This window comes from Dryobates pubescens, chromosome 15, assembly GCF_014839835.1.
Source record: "Dryobates pubescens isolate bDryPub1 chromosome 15, bDryPub1.pri, whole genome shotgun sequence".
Lineage (NCBI taxonomy): Eukaryota > Metazoa > Chordata > Aves > Piciformes > Picidae > Dryobates > Dryobates pubescens.
The window spans coordinates 10,467-37,385 of record NC_071626.1 but is presented as its reverse complement, the minus strand read 5'-3'; the positions used below and the strand labels follow the sequence as shown (position 1 = coordinate 37,385).

The 26,919-nt window shown below is 44.4% G+C and overlaps 1 protein-coding gene across 1 annotated transcript; it reads right to left on the bottom strand.

The window, feature by feature from the left end:
• Window positions 1-26,574, bottom strand: INTS13 (integrator complex subunit 13). The gene is made up of 17 exons (XM_054167939.1): window positions 26,325-26,574; window positions 24,722-24,953; window positions 23,406-23,480; window positions 19,295-19,497; window positions 18,960-19,040; window positions 17,025-17,115; window positions 14,067-14,195; window positions 12,361-12,445; window positions 10,506-10,595; window positions 9,482-9,571; window positions 7,890-8,068; window positions 6,990-7,160; window positions 5,487-5,641; window positions 3,378-3,608; window positions 2,157-2,296; window positions 1,382-1,517; window positions 1-675 (listed from the first exon to the last, which is right to left on the bottom strand). Exons 2-17 carry the CDS (start codon window positions 24,944-24,946, stop codon window positions 636-638), a joined length of 2,121 nt encoding a protein of 706 aa, XP_054023914.1. The 5' UTR covers window positions 24,947-24,953; window positions 26,325-26,574; the 3' UTR covers window positions 1-635.
• Window positions 26,575-26,919: the final 345 nt, after the last annotated feature.

Here is a 26,919-nt window from a genome sequence, read left to right as displayed (position 1 = left end):
TTTATTTTACTTTTGCTTACAAAGGATTAACTCCAGCACAACCTGAAAGGCTTTGACTTCTAAAGTACATTTCTAGTCAAATAAAAAAAGTCCTTCACCTGTTAAAGCCATTCACTTTCCCACCCCTCATGTGAAAATCAAGGCTGACATTTCCTTAGCTCAGTGACTAGATACTCAGTGTGTGGCCTTTCCTGTAACTCTGGACTCCTGAGGAAGTTTCATATAAATATATTGACGAATCAAAATTAACAATATTATCAGTTAATTGTCAGCTTCTTGATTGGTTTTCTTTTTTTAAACAGTCATCACTGATTTTGAAATAGTAAAAGTGTTACTTATGGGAGAGGACTTTAAACTCTGCAAGCACTTCCAATGACTTGATTCAGTCCATGGCAGCTCAGGTTTTCTCCATCCTACAAACACAACCTGTAAAATACCTTAGTACAGCTCCTATTTGCACACTGTTCTTTTAATGTGATACGTGGGCTTGATATTTCATAGCAAAAACAAGAATAGAAAAATGTGAAAGCCAGCCAAAACAGATCTACACAACTGTACTGAGGTGGTACCAACATCCATCCCAGCCTTCGGCACTTCTGCAGTTGGGTCGGGCTCTGTGTGAGGAAGCAAAACCATCACTGCCGGCCCGCTTTTCCGTTCTCTGTCGCTTCCATTCTGAAATGCAAGACAGCAGCTGGTCAGGACTGGTGGTGGAAACAAATCACATTCAAATATTTAAATGGGAATGTTTTCCTTAAAGTATGTTTTTACTTCACTAACCATCCTGTCCCTCCCTGCCTCAAACATACAGTCCCTTATCTGCTCTTAATATTTCAGGCAATAACCAGTACAGGCTTCTGCAAATAAAAAGCGACGCATTATTAATCTCACCAAAAGACAAAAGCCCATATTCATGTGACTACAGAGAGTCTATTCATAAAAATCTGAGCTTTTGACAGTTCAAAAAGGTGGTCTTTTTCTTCTTATTCATGAGGAGGTTGGTTTTCCACTATTTTTTGGCAGGACATGAACTACCATCAGCTCAAGATTCAGCCACTCAAAAAATATTTTTGTATTACCCATTTTATTTGGAAGCTAAAGCATGCAACAGGCTGGCACAAGAAATCTCAATTTAGCTAGCTCTGAAGTTTGAGAGTTTCGCTACAAAGGCGAGATCAGGGAATGCATCAGTATTCAGCCTTGCTCAGTACAGATGCAAACTGCAAAGCTGTAGTTCTCCATCAATATCAGGTTACAGAGGAATGCATTAGTGTATTTTCATCTCAAAGAAGTCCTTTCAATGATACAACTGAAGTGTTCCTCCATCCTGCACATTGACTACTGCTAAGAAAATTGCAGTGATGAATTTACTGATACAAACCCATTTTCTTCTTTCAGATGTTGATACAGTTCAGCTTTATTGTTGACAGAGTTCAAACGACCAAGAAACTCCTGATGTTTCCTAGAGTTAGCAGTATTAATCCTGTTGCTCCACAAAGACAGCAAGGACATTGGCCCTAAAATTCCAAGTAGAAAGAGTCTAAAGGATTTAATTCCTGAATTCTTCAACACCATATCATTTTAAAGGCTTAGATGGAACCACAGCCAGAGGTAGCACAACATATTAAACCTACTAATTTTCAACCACCTTACAAGAGAGGCTAAATAAATGCAAAGCAGTAACAGCTGACTAGTTACTTCACATGAAATGGATTTTGCTTTAAATGTAGCATCTGGACATCAGTTCAACTATCGTGGCAGGTAATAGCTCTCACCAAGGAAGAGAGAGGTCATTGAGAACTGCCCATTCTGACAACTACACTGCTTAGGCCCATGTTTGTTAGTCAGGAGATGATGATTTCTGCTGCCTTAGCATTTCTGACATGTAGCAGCTCAGAGAGCACCAGCAGAAATTTGTCCAACCTGCTCTGTCACCCCAAGTGCATGCCAGCAGACCCACACAGTATCTTGGCTACCTCTCTTTTTATATAGACCTGTTGAGGTTAACTTACAAGGATTTCTCAACAATGTGAGTTTAATTAAAGACTATCCTCACTGAGAGCTTTACCTCCAAGAAGATTAATCTAATTACCTCAGAAAATACAGACTGATAACAACCTATCTCTAAAAGAGAAGATGTTGTAATTCTGGCTTGCCTTTTGCTTTTTCAGCTGCGGGCATTTCATCCATGGTAATAAGCGGCTTTTTGTTGGGTGGCTCAGGAGAATCAGGGGAATCTTTGATAACTTCAGCTTCCGCTAGTTCTTCTTTTTCACGATCCAAGAGACCTTTCAATCTTTTTGAAAGGGAAGGAAAACAGTGAATCAAAATTTGCAAGAGCAGCAGGTGATTCCTCAGAGTTATACATGACCTGTATCATGAGAATACTCCCTCTGGACCCTTGGAACGGGTGACAAAACAAGAGGGAAGACTAGGTGAGCGATCCTCTGGGAAAATGACTTAAAGTATCCCTTCACTTGACAGCATTTGTGTTGTAGTTGTGACAGCTGAGCATTCTCAGTTTTGTAACCATCTAGAAAAGTGCCACACCATTTCCTACACTCTTTTCTCTGAATTCAGACCTATTCTATACCAAATTCCTTTTATTTCAGCTCCCATTTTTCATTTTTGTTCCCCACATGGAAGTACAAGCAGTTATAGGAATGGATTTGATCACACACAAAGACATAGGCTGTCATTGAGCCCACTGACAACACCACAGGCAAAAAGGCCCTCCCTAGCCTAAATAATCAAAGCATGCACACAGCACGCAAATTAAGGTTAGCACCACAAGCAGCTTTTGATCTCCTTTGTAGTTTGAAAGACATAGGAGACTTGAAAGATGCTTACCATTTACACAAACTACAGTGACAACCAGAATTATAGACAGTAGGTATACAGGCAATCAATCCTGACTAAAGGATTAGCTGAACCAAAGAGAAGAGCCAAATACATCTGGATTATCTACCTGAACACTAAACTATCAACAGCTCGAGAGAAACAAGCTGCTTGTCCCGAGTTTTCAGTCATACTTTATATCTGTAAAAAGCAGTTGTGCCTAACAGGCGCTGTTATGATAAAATCCGACAGCAGCAACTCCCAAGTTGCAAAGCCCTGCTAAGCAGTTAATTTGTCCAAGAATCAGACTGCTTGTAAAATACGTGAATTGCACCACAATAAGATGGTATTTCCCAACTTTGGCAATGGTTTCTGATCCAAAAATCCTGGGGATCTACACCCAGTGGTAGTGCACACCAAGGTTACAAGCACAAATACATCAAATTGAAACCTACAACTGCCACCACAGTTCCCTACCCCTTTGAAGTGAGCCCAGACAAAAATTACACTCCAACTTCGTTTCACTTCAGGAAACTTACCTTTCCGATTCCTGCCATGGCTTATCCGACTCATAGTCTTTGCCCAGCTTCTCTGACTTGTCTTCTTTGTCTTCTCTCTTTCTACCACGTTTCTTGCGCTCCTCTTCTTCAGGGGGTTTGCTCCTGCAAGCCATCAAACACTCCAAAACGCGCTGGTGTTTGTCAGAGTTGTTTATGTGTGCTCGCACAAGGGTCTCCAGTTCATTCCACATAATCCGGTACTGCTCATCCCTGAACAGGGCCAGGAAACAGTTATTACGTGCCTAGGTCACTGCACCACAGAGCAAATTAAGATTAAAAAACAGACCAAGAAACAAAGAAACCCCAAACACAAAAAACTCCAGTCTCCATCCTCTTGTACTGGAGGTCTATCCACCTGAGATTACACCATCCGTGAAACGCGAAGCCACATCACATTTCCCGATTAAGAATCAGAATTAAGTTTTAATCTAAATAAACTGTGTCCACAGAAATCAGATGCTTCACTTCCACAAGATCTGACTGTCAAAAGGCATTCTGAATCCTCTTGGCTGCTCACTAACTATGGTGGTGGCAGGGTGTGCAGAGAGTCGCTTGTACGGCGACACGCAAACTATTTACACTATTTAATTCTCCAGACTAAAAGAAACATTAGGAAGGGCTGCACCAGGCCTTCCAGGCATATGGGACAATCTATAGCAGAATTTTGAGACGGTTCTTGGAAGTACATGCAACGAGTGAGCGATAGTATCATAGTGTCAGTCTGGGTTGGAAGGGACCACAAGGATCATCTAGTTCCACCCCCCCTGCCATGGGGCAGGGACACCCCACACTAGATCAGGCTGGCCAGAGCCTCATCCAGCCTGGGCTTAAACACCTCCAGGGACGGGGCCTCAACCACCTCCCCGGACAACCCATTCCAGGGCTTCACCACTCTCATGGGGAAGAACTTCCTCCTCACGTCCAGCCTGAATCTCCCCACCTCCAGCTTCATTCCATTCCCCCTAGTCCTATCACTCCCTGAGAGCCTGAGAAGTCCCTCCCCAGCCTTCTTGTAGCCCCCTTCAGATAGTGGAAGGCCACAATTAGGTCACCTTAGAGCCTTCTCTTCTCCAGACTGAACAGCCCCAACTCCTTCAGTCTGTCCTCATAGGAGAGGTGCTCCAGCCCTCTGCTCGTCCTCGTGGCCCTTCTCTGGACACCTTCCAGCACCTCCAGATCCCTCTTGTAATAGGGGCTCCAGAACTGGATGCAGTACTCCAGGTGGGGTCTACCAGAGCTGAGTAGAGGGGGAGAATCACCTCCCTTGCCCTGCTGGCCACACTTTTCTTGCTGCAGCCCAGGATCCGATTGGCTTTCCGGGCTGCAAGTGCACTCTGAGAGCTCCTGCTGAGCTTCTTGTCCACCAGCACCCCCAAGTCCCTCTCCTCAGGGCTGCTTTCCAGCCAGTCACTGCCCAGCCTGGATTTGTGCCTGGGATTGCCTCGACCCAGATGCAGGACCCTGCACTTGGTCTTGTTGAACCTCATGAGATTGGCTTGTGCCCACCTCTCCAGCCTGTCAAGGTCCCTCTGGATGGCCTCCCTTCCCTCCAGCATGTCTGCGGCACCACACAGTTTAGCATCATCAGCAAACTTGCTGAGGGTGCACTCAATGCCACTGTCCATGGCACCCACAAAGATGCTGAACAAGACTGGTCCCAGATACCAGGACATTGTAGCCCATACCTCCATTGACTGTTTCAAAAGGATCCGACTCTAACAGAACCCAGTTTTAAAGCATTATTTGTTTCCGATATGCTTCGGTTTTCCTTTATTAATTTGAAGTTATTCCACTTCCCCTCTCCTAGCTTGTATCAATCTCTTACCCTTCCTGATGACAATCTCTGCTTCTGTATTTTTAGCATGCTTTCAATCCTTCAACAGTAAAACCATGTATTTTTCCCTAACACAGCAATATCAGTGCTGCAATAGTCCCTGAAGGTGCAGGCAAGACATTCCCAGGATTTGCTTCCTGTCTGTATGGCATTTACTTCACTACACACTGCCTCTGACCAGATCTTAGAACATAGTGTCCAGAGACTATTTTGGAAAGATGTCCACCCTCAACAAAAGGAGATATGCATGTCACCTTTTTGGGCCCTTTCCTCTTGTCCCAACTGTTGAAATGGGCAGGGGATCATTTTTCCTCTCCATGTCTACCAAATTGTATATTGTTTTTTGACAGTTCAGAACATCCTCATCAGTCATTGCTTCTTTTACAATCACACTGGCTAAGGGCACCACCTGTGAGACAAAACAACCACCACAACAAGAACATGGGTATGTTGCAGGAGAGGCACAGAATCACATTAACAGTAGGGGCTGGAAGAGGCCTCTGCAGATCATCTAGTCCAAACCCCCCAGCTAACATCGATGCACCTAGATCAGGTTGCACAGGAATGCATCCAGGTGGGTTTTGAAAGTCTGCAGACAAAGTGTAGCCTGCTCCACAGCTCCAGCACCCTCACAGGAAGTTTTTCCTTCATGTTCAGTGAAACCTGCTGCGTTGCAGTTTGTGCCCATTGCCCCTTGTCCTATCACCGGGCTCAAATGAAAAGAGCCCAGCCCCATCCGCTTGACCTCCAACCTTTATAATATTGATCAGCATTGATTAGATCCCCTTTCAGGCTGCTCTTCTCCAGGCTAAACAGCCTCAGGTGTCTTAGGCTCTCCTCATAAGAGAAATGCTCCAGTTCCCTCATTTCTGTGACCATCCACTGGATTCTCTCCAGTAGTTCCTTGTCCCTCTTGAACTGGGAAGCCCAGAACTGGACACAATACTCCAGGTGTGGCCTCACCAGAAGCAGGGGAGGACCTCCCTCAACCTCCTGGCCATACTCTTTCATGCATCCCAGGAGACCATCGGCATTTTTAGGCTCAAGGGCACATAACTGGCTCCTGGTGAACTTCTTGTCCACCAGTAATCCCAGGTCATTCTCCACAGAGCTGCTTTCCATCAGGTCAACCCCGCACCTGTACTGGTACAGGGAGTTATTACTCCTCAAGGGCAGGACTCTCTGCTTGCCCCTGTTGAATTTCATGGAAGTTTCCCCTGCCCAGCTCTCCAGGTGTCACTAGATAGCAGCACAGCCTGACAGCCTGTCAGCCACTCCCCCCAGTTTGTCCCATCAGCAAACTGTCTGGGGACACTGTCCCATCGTCTGGATTGTTGAAGATGCTGAACATGACTGGACCCAGTACTGACCCATGGGCAGCACCGCTAGCTACAGGCCTCCAATTAAACCCTGTGCCACTGACTGCCACCCTCTGAGCTCTGTCATTCAGGCAATGGAAAAACACAGAAAAAAAACCACCCCTCTTATCCTCAACCCAGTAGTAACTCTGAGCAGCTATAGGTAGATTCACGTTCTTTACCCAGCAGTACTGTAGCTGTCAGGTTCAGTAATTCCCATTCCACTTAGCTGGCATTTCATTAATCTATTGACATTAAATACAGAGTGTGAATTTCACTTAAGTGGAAAAAAAAACAAACTGAAAATAAGCAGCTTTTGTGACATACTGTAAAATAGACTATTTCATCATGTAGCAAGATGAAACCTAAATGGAAGATTACAAACCCTGGGTTACTTACAGCTTGCATGTTGAAGATAGTAGTCTGAGAAATAATCATAGGCCAGTAACGAGTATGTTTTTCTAACTGATCTTTAGCACGTTCCAGAGGAATTTCAAGACTTCCATCAAGCTTGTATCTGGGCTCTAGAAAAGGAGTTAATCTGTTTTCCCTCATAAATTCACCAAAATCCTAATAACCAAACAAGACACAATTAGGCATTTCTCTAACAAAATGACTTTCACTGAATGGGCAGAACAGCACAGTCCTGCTTATTACTACCTCGGTACCACCCACACTGATAAATTTGACTCTAACAACCATAGCCCTGCTCCTAGCTTTCAGATGCACATCATATGAGGTGAACACAAAAAAAATTTGTTAAAAATGGATGCAAAGTTTTGGATGAGGATGGCTTCTGGATCTGCAAGGTGTTTGACGTATGGCAAGAAGTCTGTTACAGTCTGCTCTGGAAGCCATTCTGCTCATTCACAGATGCAAACGATGCATTGTGGAACATGAGAAAATGAATGCCAGCCGATTGCTTATACCCAGGGTTCAAAGATGGTAACTTCACCTTTTCTATTTATTGTACAGACCATTCATGGGTAACCTATCCTTGTGACAATAAGCAGAAAAAAACTTGCCAAAAAACTTATTCCAGAATCAGAACAGACTTTAAATACTTGTAGTGCATGAGGAGTCACTCCCTTGACACGGAAAGGAGTCTAGGAAGCAACAGCAGATGTACTACGCAGAATTAAACGTGTCAGCAATGCAAACAAAAACAGTCTGACTATGCAAGTCCACTCCAGAGAGGGTACCAATATTTCCTTGACACATCTATGGCAGCACCTTCCCTTCTCATCTGAGATAAGCAACAACTTAGAGGAGGAAAACAAAGAAAAAGGAGACTCTTACTGTAATCCGGTAGTCAGTGACTCTTCCACCGCACCCTTCACTAATTGATGGGGGATCCTCTAGAATTGATCTTGAACTGCTTAATACATGCAGAAAAATTTCTCCTCCGTGGCTGCTGAGCATGTGACTAATAACTTTCGATCCAGACTTGCGTGGCTGCTCCAAGAGAACAGAACGGCCTGTTGGAGACAAGATCAGTTTCATCAGCGTGCTGCAATTGTACTTCACAACCTACAGCTACACGATACAGGTTTGACCCTAGCCTGTGAGGCTCTGGATCCATTAAAGCTGTGCTTTCAGCTAGCTCTCCTGTGGGCATTTTCTCCAGGTCTTTACACAGAGCACAGTGTCATATGCTCTTTGCACAGGAAGATCAAAAAAGCCTCTCTCCTGGACCAATCACTTCCTCTGCAGGATATCCTTCTTAGGAAAAATATATTTGTAAGACATTAAAATAATGTATTTTGTAAGGGTTGGTTTTTTCCTTACGATTAAAGATTATTTGCTATTTTTAATTATCACAGATTCTTTTGGATACTAAACTTATTTGGCCCTACCACAGAATTTTTCCTTAATAAATTCAACTTCTTTTTAAAAGTAACCAAACAGTCTACTGGAGTGTAAAGGTATCCGTTGGTACTATTTGTTAATGTTTAGAATGGATACCTTTTTCTGACAGAGAAACAAAACTGTCTTATTCACAGTAAAACACACTAAGCATAAAAGGGTGCATTCTCAACATGAGTTGTCTGAAATCAGCAAGCAAAACTCTTAAGATCAGAAGAGTGGTTGTCTGAAATTAGCTATTAATTTTGGTTCCAACCATTTTTATTAATCGAAGTACTTTGCTAGTACAGAATCTTTAGAGAAAAACGCACAAAAACTGTTTAATAAAACTACTGCACATGTATTTAGATATTCAAAGGACCTGAAGATCAACCATCCATTTAAAGGATGTTTGCAGTACAACTGTGTTGATAAACCATAAAACCCCCACATTGATTAACATTGCCTACTACCATTTGTTCAGAACAAGCAGCTTTGGCTTGGGGTTTTCACATGTACTTAAATGGTAACCTCTTACAGAAGATTTTTCAGGGCCAGGGTCAAGATCTTGCAGACCAGCAAATCTAACCTACTTTCGGGGCGATTCCAGCACACATAGGTATGTCTGCTCTTCAACTGACCAACATACTTAGGTGGTCATAATCCAGTTAAAGGCTTTCTGAGGCTGCCCAGCATCTGCTAAAGCTCAGGCAGAGACCTAAGTTGCTAACATTTTGCAATAGTCAGAATAGCCTCACGACTGAGCACACTCTCACCTAATGAGGGTGGTGTTTCCTATTAAACAGCATGCAAAGTATTCTACATTTGGATTCAGAAAGGAATTCACAATTTGACACCTGCTCCTTTTGTCCCATCCTCAAGTTTCAAAACATATTCCATTTGTCTTTGAGTACGTCTAACACCTTCCCTCTCTTATTTGACGCGTGTGAATAAACAGACATTTACTGCGGTACGAACTAAAAACATGGCAAGTACTCTGCTCACAATATTAACAATTACAACAAATTAGCCAAAGACAAATTTACCATTAAGAAGAAAGTTAGTAAGGCATGAGGAAGGTCGGCTATTTACATCTACCGGTGAAATTCTGTATGCTCCAGTGCAATAATGCAATTCTGAAAGATAAACGAGTAGAAGCGTTGAGCGTTATTCCACACAGAAACAAAACAGAAGAATAAAAAAAATGACCTCATAGAAGCATGGAAGAGGCTGTTCCAAAAATCAGCAGAAGAAAACCCAGCTGTTTCTCGATCAAGTCTGCTCCTTTCACCATCTCCTCACAATCATTCCAGTACCTTCAGCTCAGACTCTAATGCAATCCCAAGCCGTATTTCCAGCAGGACTTCCAGTTCATCTCCAATGATTTCACTGCGTCAGTCTCCTCTAAATTTCTCTTACCTAGAAATTTTTGACCTGCTTGCTCAAATAGTCAACAGGTTTTGCTGGTAGTCTAAAAAGGTACATGACCTGAATGGCCAGGGGGCGCTTATGTTACCCCAAATCTTCCTTTGCTTCGATTTGGATAGAGATCCCTCCCTTGCTCAGATCAGAAAGCTAATATTGAGGGGCTAGTCTGTGGATAATACTGCATACATTTCATCATCTTCCAAAGCTTCCCAACTTAACACCATCGATTACACTAAGAAACTACTTTGACTCCCCTCCCCTCTAAAACTAGAACACATTCAGTGTCTCAAAGCCACTACGCTGAAATACCACCACTGTCAAACTGACAAGGTGTGGGAATGACAAATAATTACTGCACACGGGAGTCAATGAACAGCCTCACGACATTTAAGAGGAGACTGAAAAAAGCCACCAAGAAAACCATCACTACTCTCATCTCTTACACAACCCCCTGACTAGCCAAGACCAGCAGAGCATTTTATGACCATTAGTGGAGTGCAGTCAGCAGCAAGGTTTATTGAGCAAAAGGCAAACCCCAGCAGTAACAAGAAGCCAATGATCTCCTTGTTCAGATTCTTATCAGCATAGAGAACAGTGCTCAACAATTAGAGCACCAGTTCTGTAAGCTCTCATTTTACCTACCCACACTATTTGTTCGAGGAGTACACCATTTCAGCGTCACAGTTTCTTTAAATGTGCCTTCTCTGCTGTTGCCACCTGTATGATTATCACCTGCCATAAAAGTCAAAACAACCATGTGATCAACCAGAGTTCCTCTATTACGGTATAAAATGCTGCACTTTCAAAAGTTACAAAATACTTCTAATATGAGCATATGCAAAATAACCTAATTTTACCAAGTCAGCTTGATCAAAGAAGTGATTAGCAGTGACAGCTGCAAAAGTACCCTTTTGAAGTAATCAGCCATTGCTCATCTTAGAAAGTAATTCAGCACAGAAAACACTGCAGCTCCAGAGTATGTTCCACAGGCACGACTCAACAACCACAAAATTCTATGTTTTATCTGTTACAGGCAATCTTTTCAATCTCAAAGGCTTAGGTCTTCAAGACAATGTATTTTCAGTTTTCCACATAAATCAGAGCCCTTGAACAATGACAGAGCCAATACTGATCTAAAGGCATATTTCACAAGTTGTACTTCTGGAGGAAAGTAGTACTTGGTCTCATCAGCCAGTATCTTTGCTGTGTCAGACTCAATTTGAGCATCTCTGAGCAAGTTTCTGTGGCCCTACATCTTTTACCATTAAAATACTTTCATGAAATACCTCACTGATAACTGGTCTGACAAAAACTACCTGAAGGTTTTAAAACATACAGTACTGCTACTAGCAGGTTTTGTGACTCATGATTGGCCGAGTCTTACATTAAGTTTCAGAATTAAGTTTCACTTAGCATGTTCAAATCCAGGACAACTGGGAGGAGCAAGACATCAACATGCAATGTCATATTTCACCTTAGGGTTTAGCCTAATCTTTCATGTTAGATGATTTATTTCATACCGAAGACATTTACTCACAAATGATCTACCTGCACGATAAATAAGCAAAATCAAGCCACTCGCATTTCACAGAAGTAAGATCAATGTAACTAAATTCCTACTTTCCTAGGATCAGAGTTATTAACAGCTACAAGATTTACTTAAAAACAAATAAAATAAACCAAACTGTAAGGGACCTAAGAACTTGTCCCTCCCAAGGTCCTGAAGGGGAATTGCAGTTGGAGCTTGTTATTGACTTTTACTGGCAGATTTATTCCTTGAGCCAAAAGGTCTTACAGACTATTTCTGAGCCCTTACAATAAAGTTTTATACTTCCAACATGGAAACAAGCTCAGGTGACTGAATACATTACTGCAACATCCTATTTCCCCCCCACCCCGCCTCAATCTTTATTTATACACCAAAGATTTTTCATCAAGCACTGTTTCTCGACCAAAATAGTTTTGCACAAGGCCTACTCTTATGCTCCCTAACCTCAGATGAGTTATTAGAAATTCACCCCAGAGTAATACCACATAATTACAAGTTTACAAAAAGGATACTAGGCATTTCAAACAACATAAAAGCTGAACAACAATTACCTTTTCCAAAGCAACTGCTGCCATGAACAGGCTTATGGAATCTAAGTGATGTCAATGGTTATTACTACACAGATCAAAACTCATGCAAGGAATAGTTTTCCACACAACCATAAGAGGCACTTTCTTTCGTAAAAGCATTGCACATCTGCTCTCTCATCTTTTTATCTCAGTAAGAAGTTAATGTGTTCCCCTCAGATCTCACAAATATCCTGAGTGTGTGAAACCACAACCAATCAATTTTAAGTTTTTTAGTGTTATATCTTTCATTATTAACATCTGCTATTAATGAGTAAGACTCCAATGCTAATTACATGTGAAACACATCAATTTGAAGCTCACAAGCTTTACTTCCAGCAGGCTGATCAGAGCCTACTTTTCAAGGACTATTTCCACTTACCACTCTTCAAAAAGTCAACATGTGCCTCTTTGTGATGGAGCAGCTCCACATCGTAGTTAGCTGATGTGTTAGCGTGTTGTTCTTCCTTCAAAAGACAAAGGCAGAGAACAGCAATAGTTAGTGTAGCTGGAGGTCACTGTTTTCATTAATTAGTGATTCTACATTTACCTTTCATTCCAAAGTCTCCAAAGAGCATCAAATACAGAACTGCAATACTGAGGAAAACTTTGCTCTCTGACCTGTTTGAAGATGCAACCGTGTGCTGCTTTTCTTTTCAGCTTTTTTTCTTTTTTTTTTTTTTTTTTTTTTTATTCCCTGGTTTCCTCTTTATACAAATGTCATGGCAGGGTACAGTGTAAAACAAAAGTTAAAAATAGGCTTAACTACTTTTGTCCAAATGAATCCAGTTAAGGCTATGACACATTGAACACCACTACCAGTTGCGACTCAGCAGTGACAAATGGTCACTGCAGAATAGCTTGCCATAACTAAAAATGACAGGAAATCAAACAAAAGCCCCCACACTTTTTGAACTTCTTATCATTTCCTGGCATTTAGGATGCAAGAACTGTACTGGCAGCTGCGTGTTAGATTTAAAAACAGGGATGCTTGTAAAGACGACACTGCATCTTTAAACAGCTACAGAGGACTAGCAAAAATCAGTAACTTTGGCAGTTTAGTCCACATTAAAAAACAAACAAAACCCAAACCCATGAGAACCCAACATAGTCTATTACTACAAGGAGAAAGGCAGAAGGGAGAGGCATACCAGCAGCACACAGGTCAGAAAGTTACAGACAAGGTATTTGCAAACTTAAGTCACACTTAAGAAATGACCCATGTCTCACTTAAAGCTACAAAAATCTTTAATTTTGTGCTTTAATTTCAAAAATTCACACAATATTGCTAGTTTTAAAAGATGCAATAACTGACAGTAATAGACCTTGATAAATTTTTAAAAATCAGGAAAATTTACCTGCCCCTGCCATTTGTTTGAATACAGACACTTTGGTTTCAATTGTCTCTGGCTGCCTGATCTGAAAATGACTGTGAACTTAATACCTGAAATTCTTACTGCACTGACTTTCCTCCCAGTAGAAATAAACAAAAAAATAAAAATAGGGACCTAAACAAATTTGAACAGAAGATGTTTAAGTTAGTGTCTTTCAATTAGACATATTCCCTGTCCCCATTTCTGGTTTATGGATCTTCAAAAACTGGAAATACCAATGGAAAATCTTTAGTCAAAAATCAGCTACTAGTTACAAACACCTTTATGTTGGGTGGGCATGATAACGAAACAGAGGAAAGAGAGACTCACTATGCCACTATAATGCACAAGGGTCAAGAATACCTAAACACAACTAGAAAAGAACAAAAGAATCACAGCGAGTAATCTGAGGTAAATAAGATTGTATTTATATCAAATACAGACAGACCTACAGTAACACTTGTATTGCTACATCAAAAATTGAGATTCAGCAATACAACATTATGTTCTGTGATCCTCTACTTCCTTCCCCCCCTTCATTTTTACTAACCTGCTCACAGACATTGAATGTGGGCTAATAAAAAACAAAAGAACAGAAAATACAATATGGAGAGAAAAACAATGCAAAAGTTCAATTAAAATAAACATTAAAAGTTTTCAAACAAATTTAGAAGTGATGCAGCTAGTTAATGCAACGCTCTTGACACAGTATTACCTTCATAGGGATGTTAGTTATTGTGGTTGAGGCCAGATCAAAGTGCTGTTGTACTAAAACATTCAGTTTTGTAGCCAGATGCCGACCTGCACGGACGCTGTGCACTTCGCTGGTTAGAACAGGTGAAAGCTAAAACAAATTGACAGAGCACACAGGATTCATGAATTGGGCTGTAGTACGAAGGCTTATTCACACGAGAGTCCAAAATACGCATCACTAACTTTGACTAGGCAGAGAAAAAAAACCACAATTGCCCACACCATGGTAAATTAAGGAAGAATTCTCATTCAGATCTTCTCAAGTTTGGCCAATTATTATAGTCACAGTTGCTACAGTTTGTCAAAAAATTAGAAGTGTGCTAAAACCAATTCAAGCTAAATGTTAATAGCACAACACGAGGAAGAAAGGCTCAGAGCTGTCATTAAGAGTATTTCTTTTCCCCCTCTCTACCCGAGTAACAGGAACAAAGTAATTGGCATATACCGAGCTGCACGTGTGCCATACCTACACACAGGTGAAACATACAAGCCATAAGATACATCTGATTTTTCCCTAGCCAGCAAGGACTTTGGTATTAGGCTTTAGAAAAAAACCCCAAATATTAAGATGAGTGCCTTAGAGAAAAGTAGCAGTAAATTTGTTCTCATTTGCATTTTATTTAAGCACAACTACAAAAGAGTCTTGTAGAAAAGAATCTCAGGAAGGTAGCTATCACAGTCCTTTTAGTTATGAACTGATATGCTGAACTGGATGCTTTGCCTGTTAAGAGTACGACTTTGTCTTTTTGCTTTCTTAGAGAAGACACTAAGACACCGAGAAGAGCGGAAGAAATGACGTTTTGCATGTACCTGCTTGCAAACGCATCTCTACACAAGTCCATAGAGCACACACACCTTCATCACCCAGCTGAGAAGTTAGACTAATTTCTCAGATGCATTCTTTCACCTGTTCAACTGTAGGGTACTTCACACACTCAATGAGCTTCAACCATACTGTACATTCCTACAATATATCACACTTTCACTTGGAAGCAGATGTTTCTTAATGCTTTTCATTTAAAAGACATTCAGCTTGCTAACAATGGAACATAATGGTTATAGGCCTGTCAGCCCGACCTCAGCGCCAGGCAAGATTATGGAACAGGTCATCTTGAGTGCAATCACTCAGCACTTACAGGATGGCCAAGGGATCAGGCCCAGCCAGCATGGATTTAGGAAGGGCAGGTCCTGCCTGACCAACCTGATCCCCTTCTATGATCGGGTGACTGCCTGGTGGATGTGGGGAGGCCTGTGGATGTAGTCTACCTGGACCTCAGCAAGGCCTCTGACACTGTCCCCCATGACAGACTCCTGGCCAAGCTGTCAGCCCCTGGCTTGGATGGGAGCACACTGCGATGGGTTAGGAAGTGGCTGGAGGGCCGAGCCCAGAGACTGGTGGTGAATGGTGCCACGTCCAGCTGGCAGCCAGTCACTAGTGGTGTGCCCCAGGGATCAGTGCTGGGCCCCATGCTCTTTAACATCTTTATTGATGATCTGGACGAGGGCATCGAGTCCATCATCAGTAAATTTGCTGATGACACCAAGCTGGGGGCAGGAGTTGGTCTGCTGGAGGGTAGAGAGGCTCTGCAGAGGGACCTCGACAGGCTGGACAGATGGGCAGAGTCCAACGGCATGAGATTGAACACATCCAAGTGCCGGGTTCTGCACATTGGCCACAGCAACCCCAGGCAGTGCTACAGGCTGGGGTCAGAGTGGCTGGAGAGCGGCCAGGTAGAGAGGGACCTGGGGGTACTGGTCGATGGTAGGCTGAACATGAGCCTGCAGTGTGCCCAGGCAGCCAGGAGGGCCAAGGGCATCCTGGCCTGCATCAGGAACCGTGTGGCCAGCAGGAGCAGGGAGGTCATTCTGCCCCTGTACACTGCACTGGTTAGGCTGCACCTCGAGTCCTGTGTTCAGTTCTGGGCCCCTCAGTTTAGGAAGGAGGTTGACTTGCTGGAACGAGTCCAGAGAAGGGTGACAAAGCTGGTGAGGGGTTTGGAATACAAGCCCTGTGAGGATAGACTGAGGGAGCTGGGGTTGCTTAGCCTGGAGAGGAGACGACTCAGGGGTGACCTTATTGCTCTCTACAACTACCTGAAGGGGGGTTGTAGTCAGGCAGAGATTGGTCTCTTCTCCCAGGCAACCAGTACCGGAACAAGAGGACACAGTCTCAGGCTGCGCCAGGGGAGGTTTAGGCTGGCTGTTAGGAAGACGTTCTGTACAGAGAGAGTGATTGCCCATTGGAATGGGCTGCCTGAGGAGGTGGAGTCATCATCATCATTGGAGGTATTCAGGAGGAGACTTGATGGGGTGCTTGGTGCCATGGTTTAGTTGTTTAGGCGGGTTGGATTGGTTGATAGGTTGGACTCGATGATCTCGAAGGTCTCTTCCAACCTGGTTTATTATTATTATTATAATTCAGACAAAGTCTTATTTTGGTTTCATGAGAAAACCATTCAATCAACACTGCTAACTTGTTAGTCTGGGTAACGTGGAACACTGCTCAACAAAGTCCACGTCATTCAGTAACGTATCTGACAAAACAGGGCTCGTGCTGTCAGCTTACGCTTAAAGAGCGGAAAGATTCCTCAGCTAACGTGACACATCAAGAAGTTAATGGTTTTCCACTAGGGTCCTAAATGTGCACTTCAGCCTCAAAAACACACACAAGACCATTACTCTACAGCATTAACAGCTTATTTCACAAAAAATGAATCATGAACTAGTGCAAGAAATCCGAGTAAAGAAACTAAAGGAGACAGCATACATCTCAGACAGCAATATGCAGGCTGTCTTTTCAAAGAGTTCTGTACTTTCCTCTACACCTCACCAGACAGGAGAGGCTCAAAACTTAATTTGCACTATTTTGAGTCTGACATGGCTCCTAACCCTTAGATTAATTTCATTTTAAGATCCTTACCTCTTTTTTAGGACGATCTGAAACAAGGCTCTCTTCACCAACTGGGTAAGTGTGGATTAAGACCAATTCACATTTTTGAATCTGCATTAGACTTAAAAACAAAAACATTCTATTTAGCCTATGGTGTGGCAGAGATTCTCCTGAAGTTAAACCATTTCTTTCAAGGTTCACCTGCTTTCCAGAACACAATCTTCAAAATGTATCAAAAAGGCATTCTGTAGAAATCAGGTTACATTTTAAAATGCACACACTCCAAACAAAGCTTTTACGAGAATAAAAAGAGTAAATTTCTAGCTCTTCAGGTGTTACAGCACTGTTTCTTTTTGGACAGATCAGTGGATTAGAACCTTCGCCTGTTGAGCTTCAACTGACAACTGACACTACAGAAGATCCGTCTCTAAGTGTCTGCACAGGAATTAATAAGGGGATTCCAGCCAACATAAGAACTACCCAAACAGCACGCTTGTCTCCTGATGCAGCTGGACATCTGCAGATCAGAGCCTTGTTCCACATCTCTACCTACACAAAGGAGACTGCTTTTCTCTATTTCCAGTGGACTTAGAACCAGATGCCCTGGGGCAGTATCCTTTATACACACAAGAAGCTGAAACCGCAGCAGAAAAACAGGAGACTCATGCCTCTGCTACTTAAGTGCCTAAGGAGAAACCAAGAAGAGGATCTCAACCTGCTCCACACTTAGCAAGGCAATACACAGTCCCTGGGCCGAAAACGTCACTAATTATACAAAACAAGGTGGAAAAAGAAATTCTGAGAGATGCACAACCTGCATTTCAAGAGGTTCCTTTTCCTGAAGGAACGTGTCAGACACAGTAATTAGAAATTAAAAACTACTTCCAAAGGAGCTGGCTATTTCAGTCAAAGAAAAAGAAATTATATAGACAGTGAGGTTGAGTGCACCATCAGCAGTGTGCAGATGACACCAAGCTGAGTGGTGTTGCCAATATGCCAGAGGGACAGGGTGGCATCCAGAGGGACCTGTACAGGCTGGAGAGGTGGCACAGGTGAACCTCACGAGGTTCAACAAGAGCAAGCGCAGGGTTCTGCACCTGGGCCAGAACAATTCTCACTGTCAATACAGACTGGGGGAATGAGGTGACAGAAAGCAGCCCTGAGGAAAAGGACTTTGGGGTGCTGATGGATAAGAAGCTGGACATGAGCACACAGTGTGAGCTTGGAGCCCAGATGACCAGTCAAATCCTGGGCTGCATCAAAAGATGCACTGCCAGCAGATCCAGAGAGGTGCTGCTGCCACTTCACTCTGCTCTGGTGAGGCCTTACCTGCAGTACCGTGTCCAGGTCTGGAGCCCTCAATATAGGAAAAACATAGACCTGATGGAGCGGGTCCAGAGAAGGGCCATGAAAACGATCAGGGGGTTGGAGCAGCCCTACTACAAAGACAGGCTGAGGGAGTTGGGGCTGTTCAGCCTGGAAAAGAGGAGGCTCCAGGGAGACCTAATAGCAAGCTTCCAGTACATGAAGGGGGCTACAAGAAGGCTGCAGAGAAACTGTTTACAAAGGCCTGCAGGGACAGGACAAAAGGCAATGGCTTCAACCTAGAGTAGAGCAGATTTAGATTGGCTGTTAGGAACAGGTTCTTTACGATGAGGGTGGTGGAACACTGAAACAGGTTGCCTGAGACCCCATCCCTGGAGATATTCAAGGTGAGGCTCAACAGAGTTCTGGGCAGGCCAATCTAGTTGAGCATGTCCCTGCTGGTTGCAGAGGAGGTTGGACTGGATGACCTTTGGAGGTCCCTTCTAACCCAGAGCGTTCCCCGATTCTATGGTTTCACACAGGCATTCTAACAGTCCATTAGAGTAAGCTTTAAGTGACAAAAATACGTCTGCATTTAATAGAGGATACAGCCAGCACATGCAGAATGAGAGGAACAAAGTTTGCAAGAAGTGTACTCACTGATCTGAATTAGCTGCAAGCTTGTTATGCTCATGAATGGTTTCCTGAACGCAATCCTCCAGCATCCGAACGTGGCTGTCACTAGAAAAACATTTTTTATGCAGGACAATCAATCCTCCTGTTCAAAGCAACATGCCACTAAATGCGCTCTTATTTCCGGTGAGACATTTTTAGTTTGCTACTGTAACAAACCTCAAAAATAACATCTAATAAGGCAAGAAAGGCTTTAAGAAGGAACAGAAAGAAGCTAGCTACTTGGGGTGCTAACTCAAGACAACCACAAAAAAGCATGAAATAATTTTTTCTGCATGGTAGAAGCACATGATCATACATACCTTTTTGCATTAGTAATACAGATGATTCTTCCTCTGTTTCCAACACGTTCTGCATTCTCCACGAGCATGGTTCGAGCTTCGTGCTGGTACTCTGTTATTTTGCAGAGCGCTTCAACTGCTGCCACCAGACCATGAAGTATGCTGCAGCACTCCGGATCCGCCCGAGGATTAGGTGGCCCAACAGCTGCTAATGCTGCCATTAACTGGTTGGAAAATGGAATTGTTACTGAAAATTACTTTCCAGCCATTGGTTAAAATTACCAGTTCAGGAAAAGATCATCGCAACTTATTTTACACACACATTAATAGTGTTGGGAGAAAACCAAAGACTGCCTTCTGGGAAACATTTATCATTAAACTGTACTTGGCAGTTCATTTAATTGTTAACTAAACCTTGAGAATGCAATACTCTCACTCACTACGGAAAAATATCTGGCTGCAACAAGTTGTACCAAATACCTGAGAGAAATGCTAACATTATCAGTTGCCATCTGCTTTTATTTCCTGAGAATGTGGAAATTCAGTTCCTCCTCAAAACAAACGTTTCAGAGGACAAGCCCCTTCAGTAGGGAACAAGAAAAGGAATCAAGTATTTACAATTTTATTTTCCTAGAGTGCTGATTTCAGTCTGTCACGCAAACGTAAAAAAGCCCAAATCTAAAATTCAAAAAGGAGAAATACACAGGTAATTGCTTCAAAGCATTTATACACAGCTAAGATTTATTTTGACGTATAACTCTCTACTCAGAGCTACTTGATTCTTTTTAAACTGTGTAAAGCTGCCCGCAGAACAGTCCAGCCTCACAGGCTACTGCAAGTGCCGTTAAGGAGCTCAAGTGGTGTTCTGCTCAGTTCCCTCAGTGGCAGGGGAGTAGACTGAGAGGAACGGGAGACCCCGTGCCATCAACAATTGGCTCAGGGGATGGTGCCAGCAATGGAATTTTGGGTTCTTTGATCATAGGGCAACTTTTACTGCACCTGACCTGCTGGATCCCGATGGAGCCCAAGCAAGCCCAAAGCCCAAGCACTAGAGGTGGCAGGGCTCATTAAGAGGGCTTTAAACTAGGTCTGAAGGGGGTGGGTGAGGAAACCCGTCTCTCTGAAGAGGAGAGAGTGGGACACAAATTAGGGTTAATTGAGAAATCGAGAGCCCAGCTGAAGTGCATGTACACCAATGCACGCAGCCTGGGCAATAAGCAAGAGGAGCTGGAGGTCCTGGTCCACCAGGGCAACTACGATATAGTCGCCGTCTCAGAAACTTGGTGGGACAACATGCACGATTGGAGTGCTGCACTGGGGGGTTACAGGCTCTTTAGGAGAGACAGGCGAGGGAGAAGAGGAGGAGGGGTGGCTCTGCATATTAAGGAATTGCTCTTTGCCACAGAGCTTGAGGTGGAGGATGAAAGGATTGAGAGCCTGTGGGTTAAAATCAGAGGGAGGCCTAACAAATCTGACATCCTGGTTGGAGTCTGTTATAGACCACCCAACCAGGATGAGGAGGCAGATGAAATGTTCTATAAGCAACTGGAGGCTGTCTCAAGATCATCAGATCCTGTCCTTGTGGGTGACTTTAACCTGCCAGGTATCTGCTGGAAACTTAATTCAGCAGAGAGAAGGCAGTCCAGAAGATTCCTGGAGCGAATGGAGGACTGCTTCCTGACACAGCTGTTAAGTGAGCCTACCAGGGGACAGGCTCTGCTTAACCTGCTGTTCCAATAGGGAAGGGCTGGTGGGAGAAGTGATGGTGGCAGGCTGCCTAGGGTGCCACGAGATAGTGAAGTTTTCAATATGCAGGGAGATAGGGAGGAGCACCAACAGAACCTTCACCTTGGACTGCCGGAGGGCAAACTTCAGCCTGTTTAAGAAACTTATTCGCAAAGTTCCCTGGGTAGCAGCCCTCAAGAACCCAGGATGGTTGGAGCTACTTCAAACAGGAGCTCTTGAAGGCACAGGAACTGGCGGTTCCCACGTGCCGAAAGATGAGCCGGCGGGGAAGGCGACCGGCCTGGATGAGCAAGCAGCTCCTGGAGGAGTTAAGGGGAAAAAAGAGGCTGCATTGCCTCTGGAAGGAGGGGAAGGCTTCTCCTGATATGTTTAAGGATGTTGTTAGATTATGCAGGAGAAAAATTTAGAGAGGCAAAGGCCCAGTTAGAACTTAAAGTGGCCACCTCTGTGAAAGACAATAAAAAGCATTTTTACAAATATATTAATGCTAAAAAGAGGGCATGAAGAACCTGCACTCCTTATTGGACCTGGAGGGGAACACTGTGACTGAAGACGAGGAAAAGGCTGAGGTCCTGAACACCTTCTTTGCCTCAATTTTCAACAGTAAGGCAGGAGGAGCTCAGGCCAAGTGGCTTCCTGAGCTGGGTGATGGGATCAGGGAGCAGTATATCGCCCTGGAAATCCACGAGGAATTAGTTTGGGACTTGCTGAGTCCCCACTTGGACCCTCACAAGTCCATCGGACCGGATGGGATCCATCCTAGGGTGCTGAGAGAGCTGGCCGATGAGCTGGCCAAGTGCTCTCCATCATTTTCCTCCAGTCCTGGCTCACTGGAGAGGTCCCAGATGACTACAAAGCAGCCAGCGTGGTCCCCATCCACAAGAAGGGTTGGATGGAGGAACCTGGAAACTCCAGGGCCGGCAGCCTGACCTCAGTGCCAGGGAAAGCGATGGAGCAGATTATCCTGGCGGCAATAACTGCGCACCTGAAGGATGGCCAAGGGCTCAGGTCCAGCCAACATGGATTTAGGAAGGGCAGGTCCTGCCTCTCCAACCTGATCTCCTTCTGTGCCCAGATGACTGCCTGGTGGATGTGGAGCAGGCTGTGGATGTAGTCTACTTGGACTTCAGCAAGGCCTTTGACACCGTCCCCCACAGCAAACTCCTGGACAAGCTGTCAGCCCCTGGCTTGGGCAGCAGCACACTGAGCTGGGTTAGAAACTGGCTGGAGGGCTGAGCCCAGAGTGGTGGTGAATGGTGCCACATCCAGCTGGAGGCCAGTCACTAGTGGTGTCCCCCAGGGATCAGTGCTGGGCCCCAACTTCTTTAATATCTTCATTGATGATCTGGATGAGGAGATTGAGTCAGTCATCAGCAAATTTGCAGATGACACCAAGTTGGGAGCAGATGTTGATCTGTCAGAGGGCAGGAGGGCTCTGCAGAGGGACCTCAACCGACTGGACAGATGGGCAGAGTCCAACAGGACGGCATTCAACAAGTCCAAGTGCCGGGTGCTGCACTTTGGCCACGGCAACCCCATGCAGAGCTACAGGCTGGGGTCAGAGTGGCTGGAGAGCTGCCAAACCTAAAGGGACCTGGGGATGCTGATTGACAGCTGCCTAAACATGAGCCAGCAGTGTGCCCAGGTGGCCAAGAAGGCCAATGGCATCCTGGCCTGCATCAGGAACAGTGTGGCCAGCAGGAGCAGGGAGGTCATTGTGCCCCTGTGCTCAGCACTGGTCAGGCCACACCTTGAGTCCTGTGTCCAGTTCTGGGCCCCTCAGTTTAGGAAGGACATCGAGACACTTGGATGTGTCCAGAGAAGGGCAACAAGGCTGGGGAGAGGCCTTGAGCACAGCCCTGTGAGGAGAGGCTGAGGGAGCTGGGATTGTTTAGCCTGGAGAAGAGGAGGCTCAGGGGAGACCTTATTGCTGTCTACAACTACCTGAAGGGTGGTTGTAGCCACAAGAGGGTTGGTCTCTTCTCTGAAGCAACCAGCACCAGAACAAGAGGACACAGTCTCAAGCTGCACCAGGGGAGGTTTAAACTCGAGGTGAGGAGAGAGTTCTTCACCGAGAGAGTCGTTCGTCTTTGGAATGAGCTGCCCAGGGAGGCGGTGGAGTCACCATCCCTGGAGATGTTCAAGAGGGGATCGGACGTGGCACCTGGTGCCATGGTTTAGTCGTGACGTCTGTGGTGACAGGTTGGACTCGAGGATCCTCGAGGTCTCTTCCAACCTTGGTGATACTGTGATTCCGTAAGCGATCATTTCAGACCAGACCCACTAACGTTAATCGGTGTTACTTCATTCGGAAAGTAGTAACTAGCTGCTACTTACACTGCACTTATTCTAGGCTTACGTAACAAAAGAAAGTTCCGAAGCATACCTCCTGCAAGTTCTGATCTTCTTGAGTCCAGGAATTCAAGACATGGGCCCCAGAATCACTCACAATGAAATTCACCTAAAGGATGAAAAAAGCACACGTAAGATAACAGCCAATCACACAAATCCCCCAAATCAAACAAATGGTATCTGTCTTCTGATCCTCTGCAGGTAAGTGCAATGACAGCCCAAACTGAAAACAGTAATAACACAGAAAGCATCTGCTACCCCTTTAGTTAACATTGTAACAGTTTCTTGATCCCTATTTTTAAGCAGCTAACGCAACCTCTATCATATCAGCATTGCAGGATATGATGAAATATTTTAACAGTTAGGTAACATTTTCAGTAGAGTAGCTACAAAAAAAAAAATAATTCAAAAGCTGCAAATCATTCTCCAAGGACTGTCCCGGTACATCACAGCGGTGATTCACAAAGCATTACGCAGCAAAATACATTTCCTGCCCATGGCAGGGGGGTTGGAACTAGATGATCCTTGTGGTCCCTTCGAACCCTGACCGATTCTGTGATTTCAAAGATGACAGAAAAAAATCTAGAGGAAGCCCACTTTCCACATGTGTTTGTTTCTCATACCACACATGCTCCAGCTCAGCCAACTCTTCCACCATCACTACTTTGTACCAATGTCACTGTCACAAGGTTAATTTCCTTTTTTGAAAAAAGGGTAACTGACCTTTTCAGGACACTGCATAACGATTTACTCAATAAGAAAAAAATACCCTCATTTTCAGCGTAATGTTACAAAACCCATCAGGAATTTCTTGCTCTACACAGAGATGTACACCAGGAAACTGTCATTTTCAGACTAGTAGCTTCAGGCAGAAGCTACCTCTTCCTAAAGCCCAGAATTTCCTTCCAGGTTAACATCAAAAACCTTATAAAGTGCTACAAATCATTTAAAAACTAAACTCAATTGAAAGCCTTGCTCACGTCTTTGTAAACTTAAAGCTCAGGAGAGCAGCATACTAAATCCATAGGTTATCTTAAAGCACCTCTCCTTGTCTTTTACAAGACTAAGACAATGAAAGGTCCCCAACATAAGTATGAAATGGGATTAATATACTACTCTATTTAAATAGAATACATAGAATACATAGAATAAACCAGGTTGGAAGAGACCTTCAAGATCATTGCGTCCAAATAGCTATGAAGCGTATCAGTAACATCAAGAAATTGTTAGGGAACAAATTAGATTTATCTTTTCACATGTAACCAACAGTTAGTAATATCAAGATTTTGTTAAAATGGGGAAGTATCCCTCATACCATCAAGGATCATATTCAGCATGACTAGAACTTACCAGCTTCTTGAAAGGGAAAATATCATACATTATTCTACAGTACTCCATGGATGACTCCACAGAGCAGGTCCATAGCGATTTTGATATGGGTGCTAGAGGGATGATTCCTTGGGTCCGGTTCTTTACTAACATATCGAATTCAACATGCTGTCTGCAGGACTCTGCCATATATGGGCAGTGATCCACAACAAAAACAGTTTTATGAGACTCAGAGAAGATTTTCATTTTCTTCCTAAAAGAAACAGATATTTAAAAAAAAAAAAAGAGAAATTGTACAAGACAAAAAAAAAAAAAAACAACACACAAAACTTCTTATACAATAAAATTATCTTACTGAAATATGCCAGCTTTAAAGAGATTACCTCATACAGTACTTACTTTACAAATTATATAGCTCCTACAAAACTACTAAGCTTTTAAAAAAAGCCTACAAAAACTTCCATTTTAATCTATTTATGTGGAGACAACCACCTTCTAGAACTCCTAGTAGCTCACACAGCTGGTATACTAGATTTCTAATCAGAAGAAACTATTTTCACTTAGGAAATGTGCAAGTATAACAATGCACAGTATTACCCACCCCGTTTTTCTAATCAAAAGAATTTTTTAAGGAAAAACACAGAAACTGCTTCCTCTATAAAGCTTATTTCCTAAAATAAACAGCACAGGAAAAAGTTATTTATGATTAGGCAATAGACACCCTGAAGCACAACAAATACGAAACTTTAGAGGTTTTCAGCCTTCACTTTGCTAGGTACCCCCTTCTAATGTTAAATTAATATTGGCATCTTTCACCGACCAACACTCCAAGAAAGCTCAAATCAGCACTCCTCGTATACTTCCCTACTACAAAGCCTGAGAACTCCACAACGATGTGAAGTTCGTTCTCCTGTTCCACACCAGCAGACTGGGCTTTCCTCTCCTATAGCATCACTGAAAGAAATACTTTTGAAGCAGCCATAGCATCGCAACCTTGCGTTAGGGCCGACGTCATAACCTCAAGCCCCGAACTACACATAACAATTGATCTTAGACTAATGCTACTTCAGCAGTTAAGCTTAGACCAAATGCTCACCAAAAGGATTTAACTTCCAGGCGTGTCCATAACGTTTCCAGTATAGAAAATCTATTTTGTCCACAAAAAAAAGCCAGAATCACAGAATAGTAGGGGTTGGAAGGGAGTTCCAAAGACCATCTCGTCCTACCCCTACGCTGTTGAATTACAGAATACACCAAAACCATACAGGACCTCAGTAAAAACACTATAACGTTAAAATAACGAGGATATACACGAATCAGACTGCAGGCAGCACCTTGCTGGCGATGCAGGTTTTGCACCTGCCCTTAATCGCAGTTGCAGCGGCACGCTACACCCTTTCGGAAGATGCTAAGTCTGGCCGCAGCCCAGGCTGGCCAAGTCCAAGAACCTGCATCCTACCGTTGGTCTGGCGGAGAGCCTGAGGGCCAGGGAAGCCGCGCTGGCTCCTGGAAGGCAGGGAAAGAGGACAGGCAAGAGCAACACACAGGCGCAGACCGGAGGGTCTGGAGAAGAAGACGTCGGTTTCCGCCCTCCCAAAAGCAAAGAAAGGGAGCCATTTCTTACCTTGGCCGGCTCCTCCTCTGATGCAGAAGTCCCGATCCTGCTCCGCGCCGGGCCCGGGCCCGGCCGCGGCCTCGCTCCGAGGAAGACAGCTGAAGCCCGCGGGTCACCCTAGACAGGGTCAGGCGCGGGCGCCTTCGGCCGGGCGACCTCCATGTCCCTCCACTCGCCTCCTCTGCCGCTGGCTCCGCAGCGAGCTCGGGACCCAGCTCCTGCCTTCGCGCCCGGCGCCCGCGGGGGTGGGAGAAGCGGCCGAAGCCCCCCCCGCTCCGCCCACCCCTAAGGCCCCGAGACCCCCGCCCGGCCACTTACGCCGCTGGCACAACGGCTCCCCCAGCGCTGGCGGGGGGAGCGCCTCTCCCCTCCTCCCCCTTAAAGCACCCGGCCGCGACAGCCCCCGGAACCCCAGCGGATGGCTGGGATCACTTCCCCCCCATGCCCGCGTCCCGAACTCACCGCTCGGCCCTCCGCCTGAGCGCGGGCCGGCCCTCCCCCCCCCACAGCGAAACGTTCCCGTGGTGTCGCCACACTTCCCCGAGCCGTAGAGCAGGACCCTGAGGCCAACAAGCCTCGCGAGAAGACGAGAGCCCGCTAACAT